The sequence below is a fragment of the Impatiens glandulifera genome, chromosome 9 (genome assembly GCF_907164915.1).
Source record: "Impatiens glandulifera chromosome 9, dImpGla2.1, whole genome shotgun sequence".
In the NCBI taxonomy this organism is placed as follows: Eukaryota; Viridiplantae; Streptophyta; class Magnoliopsida; order Ericales; family Balsaminaceae; genus Impatiens; species Impatiens glandulifera.
Window position 1 is genome coordinate 11,578,927 of NC_061870.1, and position 13,916 is coordinate 11,592,842.

Here is a 13,916-nt window from a genome sequence, read left to right on the forward strand (position 1 = left end):
AGCACAAACATACGAAAATCACAAAAGATCAAACGTAAGAGCACAAAGCATGGAAAAATCACAAAGATCAGACGTAAAAGCAAAAAACATGCGAAAATCACAAAGATCAAATGCAAGAGCACAAAGAATGCAAAAATCACAAAGATCAAACGCAAGAGAACAAAACATGGAAAATTCACAAAGATCAAACGCAAGAGCACAAAGCATGCGAAAATCACAAAGATCAAATGCAAGAGCACAAAGCATGCGAAAATCACCAAGATCAAACGCAAGAGCACAAAGCATGGGAAAATCACAATGATTGAAGGCAAAATCACAAAGCATGCCATGCCCATAAAGGACGAACCTCAAAGAGCTTTCCCTAAGTCAAAGTTTAAAAATCCGTTGACATGAAATAAATTTTTCAGCAGGTAAACACTTAGTACTCATATCAGCAGGATTAAATTCTGAAGGAATTTTCTCTAACTTAACAATGCCCTTTTCAATAATATCCCGAATGTAATGAAACCTAACATCAATGTGTTTAGTTCTATAATGAAAAACAAAAATTTTACATAGTTGAATAACAGATTGACTATCAGAAAACAAACCACATTTTTGTCAAGAAAACCAATTTCAGACAAAATAACCCTAAGGCAAATTGCTTCCTTAAAAACTTTAGTGACAGCTACATACTCAGATTCTGTAGTAGATAAATCAACAATGGGTTAAAGTTGAGACTTCCAACTTATTCAAGAGCCACACAAAGTAAATACATAGGAAGTAGTAAACTTTCTATTATCCCTATCATTAGCATAATTAGAATCCACATAACCAACCAACTTAGTACCTACAGAACACTTAGAGAAAGTCAAACCAACATCAACAGTGCTTTTTAGATATCTCAAAATCCATTTCAAAGCATTCCAATGAGGCATCCTAGGGTTAGAAATTAATCTACTCAAGCAACTAATTGCATATGCTATATCAGGCCTAATACTAATCATGAGATACATTACAGATCCTATAGCATTGGAATAAGGCACATTCTTTATTTCAGTATTTTCAGTTTCAGTCTTAGGAGACTGATCCTTACATAACACAAAGTGGAAAGCAAGAGGCACATTCGCAGATTTAGCATCAGACATAGAAAATTTACTCAAAATTTTAGCAACATATGCACTTTGATTCAACATAAGAGAAAATTTTATTCTATCTCTAATGATATTCATGTCCAAAATTTTCTTAGCATCACCTAAGTCTTTCATGTCAAAATTTTCACAAAGTTATTTTTGCACATGCATAACAGACTTCAGACATGGGCTAACAATCAACATGTCATTCACATACAATAAAAGAAATACATGCACATAATCTATATATTCTTAAAGCAAATACATGACAATGATCAAAAGAACTTCTTTTAAACATCAAAGATTGCATGCACTTATCGAACTTGATATTCTATTGCCTAGGAGATTGTTTTAAACCATACAAGGTTTTTTTTAACAAACAAACATGATCATACAACTTGGTGTCAACAAACCCTTCAGGTTGATGCATATAAATATTATTATCAAGTTCACCATGTAAGAAAATAGTAGTAACATCCATTTTCTTCAATTCCCAATCAAAGTGAGCAACTAAAGCAAGCATAATTCTAACAGTAGTGAATTGACAACAGGAGCGAAAATTTCAGCATAATCTATTCCCTCATTTTGAGTAAATCCCTTGGCTACTAACTTAGCCTTGAATCTAACTTTTTCAGACTCTTGCTTCACCTTATACAACCACTTATAATCCACTAAGGAGCAATTATGAGGTTTAAGATCAAGTTTCCAAGTATCATTAATTCTCAGGGAATTCATCTTATTATTCATAGCAACAATCCATTCAGTAGAAAACTTTGACCTCAAAGCTTCTTTGTAAGAGCTAGGCTCATTACAGTCTAGAGATTCAAATATGTTAAAAGAAAATTCAGACATATTACAATTATTAAAATTATCATCCCTAAATTTAACATGCATTCTAACAGTTCTTCTACTTTTATCCCTAACAAGCTGATAGTCATGCAAATCTTCAGATAAATCATGTGAATCAGACAACACATTTGAATCATTTAAATCATCAAGAAAATCATGTGAATTAGACAAAACATTTGAATCATGCAAATCATGCAAATCATCAATATCATGCACATTATCATGCTTCACCTCATTGAGAACATGTACATCATGTTCAGCAGGTTGATCAAAAACTATTGGCACATGCTCCGCCTTATTAAGAGCATTATTAACAAGAGTGAGGGACATATGCATGTAAAGAAAATCATCAAATTAAAGACAACATCTCTACTTATCACAATCATATTCACTCCTATCCCAAATCCTATAACCTTTTACCCTTTTAGGGTAACCTAAGAACACACATTTCTTAGACCTAGACTCCAACTTATCAACCTTCTGATGCACATAGCCAACATAACCAAAAACTTTCAAGTTGCTCAAATCAAGAGGTTTACCTGAGAAGACAGATTTATAACATTTCTCTCCTAAGGAAACACTAGGGGACCTATTTATTAAATCAACAGCAATATGCAAAGTATTCCCCAAAACTTCTTAGACAACCCAGATGTCACTAACATAGCTCTCACCCTCTTTAGAAGTGTCCTATTCATCCTCTCAGCATCATCATTCTGTTGTGGTGTGTACGACACAGACCTATGTCTTTTAATACCCTAGGTAACACATAAATCATTCATTTGTTTATTACAAAACTCAAGACCATTATATGTCCTTAAAGTTTTGATTCTCTTACCTGTTTGATTCTCAATCAAAATCTTTCACTCCTTAAACTTTTCAAAAAAATCAGACTTATGTTTCAAAAGTAACACCCAAACTTTCCTAGAATAATCATCAATGATGGACAGAAAATATTGGTTCCCCCCATTTGTAGCAACACTAGAGGGACCCCACACATCAGCATGCAAATATTCAGGATATCAGTACACTTAGACACGTTTGGGTAGGAGGTGATGGGAAAACTCACCTTATATTATTTTCCTAGCACGCATGATTTATAGAAGGCGATGGGGGACAATTTATCACTACTAAAGTGACCACATTTATGCAAAATTTCTAGACCTTTGTACTCATGTGACCTAATCTATTATGCCAAAGAATAGATTTATCACCAATCACAGAGTCACAAGTAGTCTTAGGATAACACGCATACAGATTGTTCATCTTTTTAGCAATAAAGATAACAAGAGATCCACGCAAAATTTTCATAACACATTTCCCCCACTTTCCCTCTAAACCATAATTCTCAAGAGATGCACAAGACAACAAATTATAACGCAAATTAGGAACATGCCTCGCATTCTTCAAAGTAAACACAGAACCACAAGAAAACCTTAGGCATACATCACTTATTCCTAGCACATTGCAATTTTTCGAATTTTCCATAGACACAAAACCATGTTCAATCTCTTTATAGTTAGAAAACAAATCCTTAGAGTCAAATGAAAAGTACAACCATAGTCAACTAGCCAATCAGATTTTTAAAAAGAATCAGATAACACGGAGTTCAAGCTAGCATAATCACATGGATTATTAATCATAAAAATATCACCATATTGCCCTCACAAACAACCACATTAGCATTTTAAACATGCTTATTTCTCTTAGGCTTAGGACAATCCTTAATAAAATGACCAGACTCATGACAATTATAACACTTTCTAGCACTAGACTTAGACTTAGATCTATTTTTACTAGTAGGATGAAATTTCTTACTAGAACTCTCATTACTGATATTCTTTTGGGCACTCGATCTACCCTGAGATCTACCCCTAACATGCATGACTTCCCCACCAGACTTTTCCTCAGAGTGTCTCAAATCTAACTCCTTACTCTTAAGACCATTGACAACAATATCAAGAGTGACAATGTCTCTACCATACTTAATGACAGACTTCACATCATTAAAAGAATTAGGAATAATATTCAATGAGACAATGGGGGCATACTCATCAATGTTCTTATCACCACGCAACTTAATATCAAAAATAAGTTTAGTGAAGACATCCATATTATCTTCAATGTTCTTGGACATATCCAATCTAAATTTGAAAAACTTTTCAAGTAAGAATATTTTATTAGGCAGAGAAGTTTCAGTATAAAGTTGAAACAATTTATCCCACAAGGTTTTGCACACTCTAAATTACCAATTTTTCTCATCACATAATCAGATAAGTTCAAGTATATAGACCACATGCATTTTCATTCATTTCACTATTTTTCTCAACGGTATTAGTAGCAGCATAAACCTGACTAACAACTTTAAAGCATTTTTTCTGATTCAAAACATATTTCATTTTTTGTTTCTAAATGCTAAAATTAGTTTTTCCGTCAAACGGAACCATACCATATTGATTAACACCAGACATGCTATCAAATAAATTAAAAACAATCAACAATCAATTGGAAGAAATTAATAGGAGGGTTCAAGCTATGATACCTTGTGAAACTCAAATAAAGTTTTAACTTACCCACCCCGCTCGAGGATTTGTTGCTTCGTCTTCTCAGCAGCGGCACGACGGCGGCTTTGATTCTCATCGGTCGCGACAAACGCGACACCGACAACGGTTCAACAAGACAACGACGACTTCTTCTCTAGAGGCGATGGCTTTCTTCTTCCTCTAGTAGCAACATAAGCAGAAAATAAAAGTAGCAGGATGAAAGAAGGAATAAAAATGCGCTTATTAGTGAAGATAACTCATATCCTCCAACCCAATCTCAAACTCCAATTACAAACCCTAAACCCTAGCTCTGATACCACTGTAGGGTGTGAATGCGATTGAAGTTTGGCTCATTTCCTCTTGTTTATCGATTTTGTTGCACCACTACCTCATCAAAGGCGGCAACCCTTTCTCTAGTCTCCAAACACCACAAAGGAGTTTGGCGTTTGCCTCACACCAACAGAGTAATATCTATTTATATTATTAGGTCAAGTCCAATAAGTGGGTTACTAGAGATTTGGCCACAGTGTTGGGTCAACCAATACCCAACATTTACTTATAAAGAGAATCGGTAATATTATGGATGTGGATCACGCATAAACTATCGGGATTGAAAACTTTATCGAGAAATAAAAAATTAAAAAATAAAAGTGGCGAGAGACAAAAAAAAAATCCAAGTTTGAAGGAGAAATAAAAAATATATATTTTTATATTAATTACAATTCTCGTAAGAAAGAAAAGTTGAATATGTGCACCAAAAAGATATGATCATCATATTTACGATTTGTCTTAATCTACTTATCAAGATTTTATTTTTCTGAAGTAGTTTCATTTATTAAATTTGTTGCACTTTTTGTGATAACTTGATTTGTGATGGTTTACCAAAATGGTTTAAGATTACGATTATAATTTTTCTCATAACTTAGATATGATCAAAAAGTCTTACTTTTAAAAAAAAAATAATAATAATATTAACAAATTTGCTTACTACCTTCATCAAGTGTAGAAAATATGATGTAAAAATAATGTCAAATTCGTTTCTAACTAAAAATACCTTGAGTTAAGTTAAAGTAAGGGTACCTCTAACATAAAATAAAATAAAAACTAACAAAAAAAAAATTGGGTATAGATCAATCATACATATGTATATCTCTATTTTGATAAAGTTATGGGTGATTTATTACATTTTTGCCATTGAGAGAATAATATCAAAATAGATGTAAAAACTAATAAGTTATATAGAAAAGTTTTGAGAACTTATTTATTTATGTATTTTCTCCCTAAGACATTACACAAGCTGAGTAGAGAGAGATCAAAACAATCAAAGCAAAACAAGAACCATGATGGTAATAATTCACCCCTCTCCATAGTTTGCCCTATCTTCTCTAATCACAATATCCATCTAATAATGTAGTTTTCATTATTTTGCAGATATTCAATTGGGTTAATCGCAAGCTTCATCAGAAAGGTGAATATTCCTCTTATTTTAACTGCGAAGTTTTAATGGGATCCGAAGATAATTTGTAATATGATAATTGAAACTCCACATTGCAGATGAACGTCCTCAATTCAGCAGCGATGGAAATATCAAGGGAAAACAAGAGTACGATCGTAACTATAAGAACATGCTCTACGATGACATAACCGAATGGAGTGCTGACAATATCCTCGCAATTGGGACACTTGGTTTTGTTGATTTAGGGTTCGGGGATAGGATAACTACGAAAACAGTGGTTGCTAAAGAAGTTTGCTTGATTAACAATGGTTATGATGTTGATGTTGATGATGAACATGATCATGATATTGATAGCAACAATGTGGTGGTTCAAGATGGTCATGATTTAAATCAATATGATCAAATCAAGCCCATGATGAAGAAGAAAGAAGAGAGAACTACTCTTGCCGATCTTTTCTCAGCTGAATACTCTTGCGATTCGGGCACAATTACGAATAACCACAAGATCCCCATAACCGCCACTACATATGATAAATCAGGAGATAACAAACGCGATTACATGACTTCCAAAAAGCTCGTTCCTCTTCCGGTTAAGAAATTTCACAAGGTACGTAAGAAATTGATATGAACAATTGTCACAAATCTAAACGTCAAAAACTTGTACGTATTGTTTTCTCAACTTTGGGGCAAATTCATTTTGATTAATCAAACTTCTTGGTATTATTTATTGATTAAAATAAATAAATTATATTCATTAAATTTTGTTTTTTATTTAGCTGATGAAGAGAATGCTCAATAGAAAGATTCATCCAGAACTAATTGGTAAACTGGATATAATTCAAAATGATGGAGAACCCATATCCAAATCCTTTCAACAAGATGGTGTCGAAAATGCTAAATCAATGTCTCTTCTACCAATTGGAGGTACGCATCTTGGTTCACATTAGTTTTTTTAATGTTATTTTTATTTTTTTACTAATATTGATCTAAAATAGTTTCATTATTGTTCCTTATAAAGTATTCATTAATTCTGCAAAATAAAATACAAATATCAAAATTAATTAACAATAAACCAATAATTCAAAATTAAAACTAAAACTTTTAAGGCGTATTTATGGCTCTTCTCTTAGTTAATCAAGAATATCACCAAAATAATTTGGATAATGTTTGATTTTATTAATTGAATCTATTATAAGGCTTTGTTTTTTTATATGAGTTATAGAGTATAGTTATTTAATGGAAAAATATATGAGAAGTAATATAGAAAAGGAATAAAAAAGAAAGAAAATAATGTGATTAAAAAAATAAATATATTATAATGAGAAGTATATATATATATATATATATATTAATAATAATAAATGTAGAGAAATTTTATAAGAAATTTTTGTAAAAATGAGTGTCACTCTGAGTGGAATAAAAGTTTAATTTTTCTTTCTTTTAGTTTTTCAATCCATGACACCTTGTTCATTACAATAATTTTTATAAAAATTCTCTACATATATCATATTATCATGGGTTTCTCAAATGATTGTTTGGGATTTTTATCACAATATTATTTATTAACTCTTCAAGTGAAATTAAGTCTTAAAAAATTTTGGCTTAAAAAATTAAAATTTATAAGTTTTTTTTATCACAAAGATCTATCAAGTGAAAAGTTATGCAAGTATAAACTTTCTTTAAGTAATAATTTTTTGATTAAATATTGTTTATTAAATATGATTGCATCATTTTTTAATATATATATATATATATATATATATATATATATATATATATATAACTTCATTAAAATAGTTAAAATATAAGAGTATTGACTTAAAAAAAAAATTAAAAAAAAATTAATTCTCCTTAATAAAACATTTTAATTGGAGGGTAAGGAGATGCCACCTAAAAATAAATTTTAAATAAATGAGATCATTGGATTCCAAAAACAATACATTCTCAATGCCTCTTATTATCTAGACAAATATAAAAAAGTTAATGGGGTCCCCAAGGCCACTCCAAGAAGATAAAACCTTGTCATGGAAGAAAAATAAAGACTAGATAAGTTGTATTAACTTTTTCTTTTAATTAAAATTAAATTTTTTTTTATTATTTTTTATATGAATGGAGTTAATAAACTCATTATTGATCAGAAACCGGAGAAATTACACTTTCAATAAGTGACTATAAAAATTGATATTAATTTAATTCAATATAGGTGTTTATTTTTATTTTTATTTAAGTTGTCGACAGAGTTCTATCTCTGTTCCTGTTCCAATATTAGAATAAATTAAACTTTTAGTTATAAATATGATCACTACTTATATTTTTATTTTTTTTATTATTACTTGATATGTTGTGAACATTCTTATATGCATATTTTAATTAATTTTTATTTATTTAATTTTAACGGAAAATAATTTAATTTTAAAAAATAGAAGTAGAAATTAAATCTGTGAGTTTTGATATTTTAGAAACCACTCTTAACCCTTAAGATATTTTAATAGGTTAAGATGTATCACATTATCATGATAATTAAAACGTACAATTAAAGCCTATATTAGGAGGAGATATTTCAATGAAAAATAAAAGAGCATTCATATCTTTATATAAGGAATTGATTTATTTTTGTGTTCTTAATGCAGATGTTGTCTAAGTTGCAAGTAGTTCAAACAAGACCCAATTTCAGTTTTATATTATATTTCTTATGTATTATCTGCGTGTGTCCCTCTTTTGCATCCAAACATTCAACTATTCCATCTATTTGGCTATTTGTTTTCTTGTATGTGTGATTTTATCATTTTATTCTCTTATTAAATCTAATCTCTATTGTGTTTTTTTTTTTGTTTGTTTAGGGTTATAATTGGGAATAAATTGTTCTTAAACTTTAATATAAATCTAGATAAAAATGTAGATTATAAATAATTGAAGGACAAAAACTTATTCTGACATTCCATGTCAATTATATTTTAGAATGTGTCAATCCATCTCATAAAGATTCCCATATAATGTGTTAAGTTAATAATATTATATATTTGTATGATTAATCCCTATATTAAAAGTATATGAAGGTTATAGAAATAACCTATAGATTTATCTATAATAAAAAAAAAATACGATTCAATGAATTAGGGGTAAAATAATACTATAAATAATATGGTTAAAATAGCATGTTCCAAAAGCACATGATTTGTAGGACTCTATATTCTAGTTGAGCTGTAATGAATCAGATTCCTCACTATTATTTACTCTCATTGTTATAATTTTGTCACATATTGCATAAATATAAATAATTCAAGAACAATGTCAATTGAATCACGATAAATGGCATAAATTCATGGACAAGTAATTTTAACATTGTTAAGTAAAATAAGTAGATACAAGGAGTTTTTTCAGACTAATGATTTGAATAATTTGGAGATTTACAATTTGCACAGATTATTTCCTCCTAAAACATTGAATAATCTTGAAATTTTCAAGAGTTAATGATTTGTTTCTGGAGAAGGCCCAAAACAGGGGAATTGGTCAAGATTGGCTTGTCTAATTTGTTGAGAGAACAAACACTTTTCCTTCTTGGCTTTGCCTCCCCAAGCATTGTTATTGTGTCCCTCATTGATGGTCTATCTTTAGGGCTTTTGGCTGTGCAAAGAAGTGCAATTCTTAGAACTAGAAGCATCTCTTCTTCAACATGCTCACTTGATCCCACTATTGATGAGTCAAGTGCTTCTCCCATTGACCTCTTCTTCTTGATCTTACTCCTTACCCACTCAACTATATCAACACATTCCCCGAAAGCTGGATCCAATGGCCTCTTTCCCGTCAAAAGCTCGAGAAGGACCACCCCGAAACTATATATATCGCTCTTCTCGTCAACTTTCAATGTATATCCGTATTCTGCCAAATGAGTTTTAAGAATAAGATCAATGATGTCTAACTAACATAGAATTAATCTCTTAAAGAAATTTCTAAGGCATATAGTTTTTTCACTTTTCATTATATCTTTGCTTCATTTAAAATTTAAATGTAAGTACTCTTAATTTATATTATGTTTGGTTATGTGATTAATTACATAATATACACTTTTTTAAAATGTAACTAGAAAAAATAGTTTTCTTTTAGGTGTTTTAGAAACGTGATAAAAGATGAACGTGGAGATATATAACTTACCGGGTGCAATGTATCCATAGGATCCGGCAACCATGGATACGGTCTCATTCTTGCGCAACATTGTTCTCGCGAGACCGAAATCGGCGATCCTCGCATCAAAATTTGCGTCGATTAAGATGTTGTTGGATTTCACATCGCGATGGATAACTGGCGGGTGACAGTCATGGTGGAGATACGATAGCCCATGGGCCACCCCAACCGCGATATTGTATCTCGACACCCAATCGACCAACATCCTTCGAGGGAGTTCTCCGTGTAAGGCATCTCCTAGGTTTCCATTCGGAATGTACTCGTACAACATCATGACATCGGCCTCATTGTGAAGATAACCTAAGAGTCTCACTATGTTTCGATGTCGTAACCTCCCTAGTAGGTTAACCTCTCTAAACAAATCGTCACCGGATTCAATATCTATATTTTCGGACGAGGATCTCCAAAGCTTCTTAACTGCCACAGCCTCCCGAGTTCGTTGGACATCGGCCTTATAAACAATTCCACTCGCACCCATTCCAATAGCGTTGGATTCCTTCACGCATGCAAGGATATCGGAACTAGTGAAACTCAACCTTTGAAACGCGACGAGCCTCCATGGCCATTCTGAGGAGCTTGTTCTGAAACAGTCGTTGAAGAAAGAGCTATAGACATACCATCTCCGATACAACCATCTTATGGAAAACGCGGTTGCCAAAAGAGATAAAAGTACTCCTATACCTATGGAAAATCCGATAACTATGTGTTTAATGTGAGACATTCTTAAATGGGATTTGGAAGTTTGGGTTTTGGAATAAGGACAAGGTGGAAGTGTTCCTCCACAAAGCTTGGGGTTTCCTATAAGCTCATTTGGGTTTATAGCCATCAACATTCCATTGTTAGGAACCGGACCATCAAGGTTGTTATACGACAAATTCATTGTTTCTAAGGCCGGAGAACTTCCAAGATTCGCGGGGATCCTCCCACTTAAAGAATTGTTCGAAAGATCAAGAACCGATAGCATGGACATGGTGGCAATGGGCTTAGGAATTTCACCATAGATGAGGTTGTTTTTTAGGTTTAATGTCACCAACTTCGCGCATGAAGCTATGCTCGGTGGGATTATTCCATCGAAACGGTTGTTCGACAAGTCGAGCATCGAGAGCGATTGACAATCCGAGAATTGGTCCACCAACTTCCCTTCTAAGATGTTATTTGAAGCTATGAACGTTTGAAGAGTATGAACCGAGAAAATCCCAAAAGGCAATAAGGATTGGAGTCGGTTGAACGAAACATCGAGAAAGGAAAGTGATCGAGAAAGAGAAAGATCATCTGGGATTCTTCCAGTGAGATTGTTCTTAGCAAGCTCAAGTCTTTGCAGCTTCGGAAGGTTCCCAAACCCAAGAGGTATGGGACCCGAAATACAGTTATTTTGAGCTCGCACTCGAATCAAAGTCGAGCATTTCGAGAGGCCAATTGGGATAGGACCGGAAAATGAATTATTGAAGAGAATGAGTTTGGTGAGGTTACCCGAATCACATAGGCCTGTCGGAATGTCGCCGGAAAGTGAATTGGATGACACGTCTACCCATTGTAAAGGGGAGTTCCGGCCAAGGTTTGTTGGCAAAGGACCGGTTAAGGTGTTTTGCCATAGATTAAGAACTTCAAGCTTTATCAAATCGCCAATGGCAATTGGGATATGGCCAGTTAGATTATTGCACATCAAATTCAACAGCTGTAAATCCTTTAAGTAAGTAATCTCGTAAGGGATCTCGCCGGATATCTGATTATCGGAGAGATCTAAGTAGACGAGCGAAGAAATGTTACCAATCTCCGGCGGGATTCTTCCTACAAAATTGTTCTGGTATAAATACACGGTGGTTAGTTTCTTCAGCCGGCCTAATTCCACCGGAATCTGACCGTTGAGACTCCCCACTGCTAAATCGAGATACCTGAGATTCGTCAAGTTACCAAAATCCGCCGGAATCGGACCTTCAAACTCGTTGTAACCGATAATTAAAGTCTCTAGAGACGAAAGCTGTCCTACCTCTCGTGGGATTTCTCCGGTGAGATTATTTCCAGAAAGACCAAGAAAAATCAGCTTCTGAAGATTCTTGTAAGAACCCGGAATCGACCCTTCAAAGAAACTCCCCCGAAAATCAAGACTTCTGAGGTTTGTCGCATTGCCGAGATCCTCCGGGAGTTGGCCGGAGAAGTTATTGCTCGAGCCATTGACGGAAGTGAGGTCAGGGGCGCGACCCAAACCCGCCGGAAAACCACCCACGAAGTTGTTCTGGCTGACGTCAATAGTTTGTAATGAAATGATATTAGAGAGTGATTTTGGCAGAGATGAAGAAAACCCATTGCAGGAAATGTTTAGATATATCAGCCCTTTTAATCCGTCAATTCGGTCGGAGACATCGCCGGTGAGATTCATGTTCGATATATCAAGCCTCTCCACCTGGCCTTTCATGTTGCATCCAACACCGGTCCATTTGCAGTTATCTGAGCCGTTGAATCCATTTTCAGCTAATCTCCAGTCATTAAGATAATTCAGGGGATCAACCAGAGCCGATTTTAGTGATAACAAAGAGTACAGTTCTACTTCATCAGCAAGAACATGAGACAGGAAGATGAAACTGTGGAAGAAGAAGAAGAAGATCAGAAATTGGGTACGCATTCTGTGATTATTGTTCTTGATGTCATTAATGGCCACACTTTCTAGCACTCACTACTTTAATATACATGAGAAATGAAGATCAAGAGATAGAAAGCATGAAAAAGGCAATTAACAAGCTAATAATTAATAATGAATGGTGATTAAGAAAGATGGGCCCTTTACCATCTGTAAACCCACATGAGTCTAAGTTAGAGAAAGAGATAATTAAGGAATGGCAATGATTGGATTAAATGATTAGAAAAATGGGAACTCGTAATGTCTTGGGATGTGAACCAGCTCTGATTAGTAAATTGATACATTCTTACATTCATTCAACCATGGAACTAATGTGTTCCCTAACCTCTCTTTATTTTCTTTCCTTTTAACAAAGAATAAAGATTAAGCATTACTCACTTAGTACAAGATGTGATGTTTTTGAGAATAATGATAATACAAATTAATAAGTTAGAAATGGAAAGGATTTTGGAGGAAAATAAAATAAAAAGGTTAAATTCAAAATTAAGAGAAAACACATCAATTCCTAATAATGTGAATTATGATGCACTTTGAAATAAACAAGAGGTGAAATGAAGGTTAATTCAAACTCTTTTCATGTTTTTTTCTTGACTCGAGTTGTTTTTTTATTGGATGAAACTAAATTATTTGATTATTTATTTTCGGTTGTATTACCTCTTCAATTAATTTATGATGACTAATTCTATCATTACTTAATTTTTAGTGGTCTTTTAAGTTTTGTTATGTTGAGTAATGTGGAGGAAAAAAATATTACATTTAATATTGAGAGAAAAATACATAAACTTCGTAATTGTGTAAATTATGATGTTTGCGAGAGAGAAATAAGAGTTGAAATTAATGTTAATTCAAACTTGTCTTTAACTCCGTCCATTCTTTTATAAAATGAAACTTTGATAATGTTCGTCACTTGTACTTTGATTAACTTGTGATAAGTTGGTTTTGTCGCAATTTTTGCAATATCGTGAATGAGTTTTTCACAAATAATTGTCTAATTACATCAATTTATTGAGGAACAAATCTAGTTTTGATAGGAATAAATGTATGTATTGAATCTATAACTCTAGTCTAAAATAGACCATAACAATAGTTTACATCTCATTTACAATAAGATAATGTACACCACAACAATGAATAATGAGACC

The 13,916-nt window shown here is 32.9% G+C and overlaps 3 protein-coding genes across 3 annotated transcripts; 1 reads left to right on the forward strand and 2 right to left on the reverse strand.

Annotated features, from left to right (window-relative positions):
• Positions 1 to 731: 731 nt before the first annotated feature.
• Positions 732 to 1,127, reverse strand: LOC124915820 (secreted RxLR effector protein 161-like). The gene has a single exon (XM_047456571.1). The coding sequence runs from the start codon at positions 1,125 to 1,127 to the stop codon at positions 732 to 734; it is 396 nt and encodes a 131-aa protein (XP_047312527.1).
• A 4,652-nt stretch (positions 1,128 to 5,779) lies between these two features.
• On the forward strand, positions 5,780 to 8,778 carry LOC124916665 (protein TILLER ANGLE CONTROL 1-like). The gene is made up of 5 exons (XM_047457413.1): positions 5,780 to 5,847; positions 5,933 to 5,969; positions 6,056 to 6,564; positions 6,734 to 6,881; positions 8,588 to 8,778. The coding sequence occupies exons 1-5, from the start codon at positions 5,842 to 5,844 to the stop codon at positions 8,596 to 8,598; spliced, it is 711 nt and encodes a 236-aa protein (XP_047313369.1). The 5' UTR covers positions 5,780 to 5,841; the 3' UTR covers positions 8,599 to 8,778.
• Positions 8,779 to 9,252: 474 nt separating this feature from the next.
• On the reverse strand, positions 9,253 to 12,810 carry LOC124915214 (MDIS1-interacting receptor like kinase 1-like). The gene is made up of 2 exons (XM_047455891.1): positions 10,110 to 12,810; positions 9,253 to 9,836 (listed from the first exon to the last, which is right to left on the reverse strand). Exons 1-2 carry the CDS (start codon positions 12,757 to 12,759, stop codon positions 9,418 to 9,420), a joined length of 3,069 nt encoding a protein of 1,022 aa, XP_047311847.1. The 5' UTR covers positions 12,760 to 12,810; the 3' UTR covers positions 9,253 to 9,417.
• Positions 12,811 to 13,916: the final 1,106 nt, after the last annotated feature.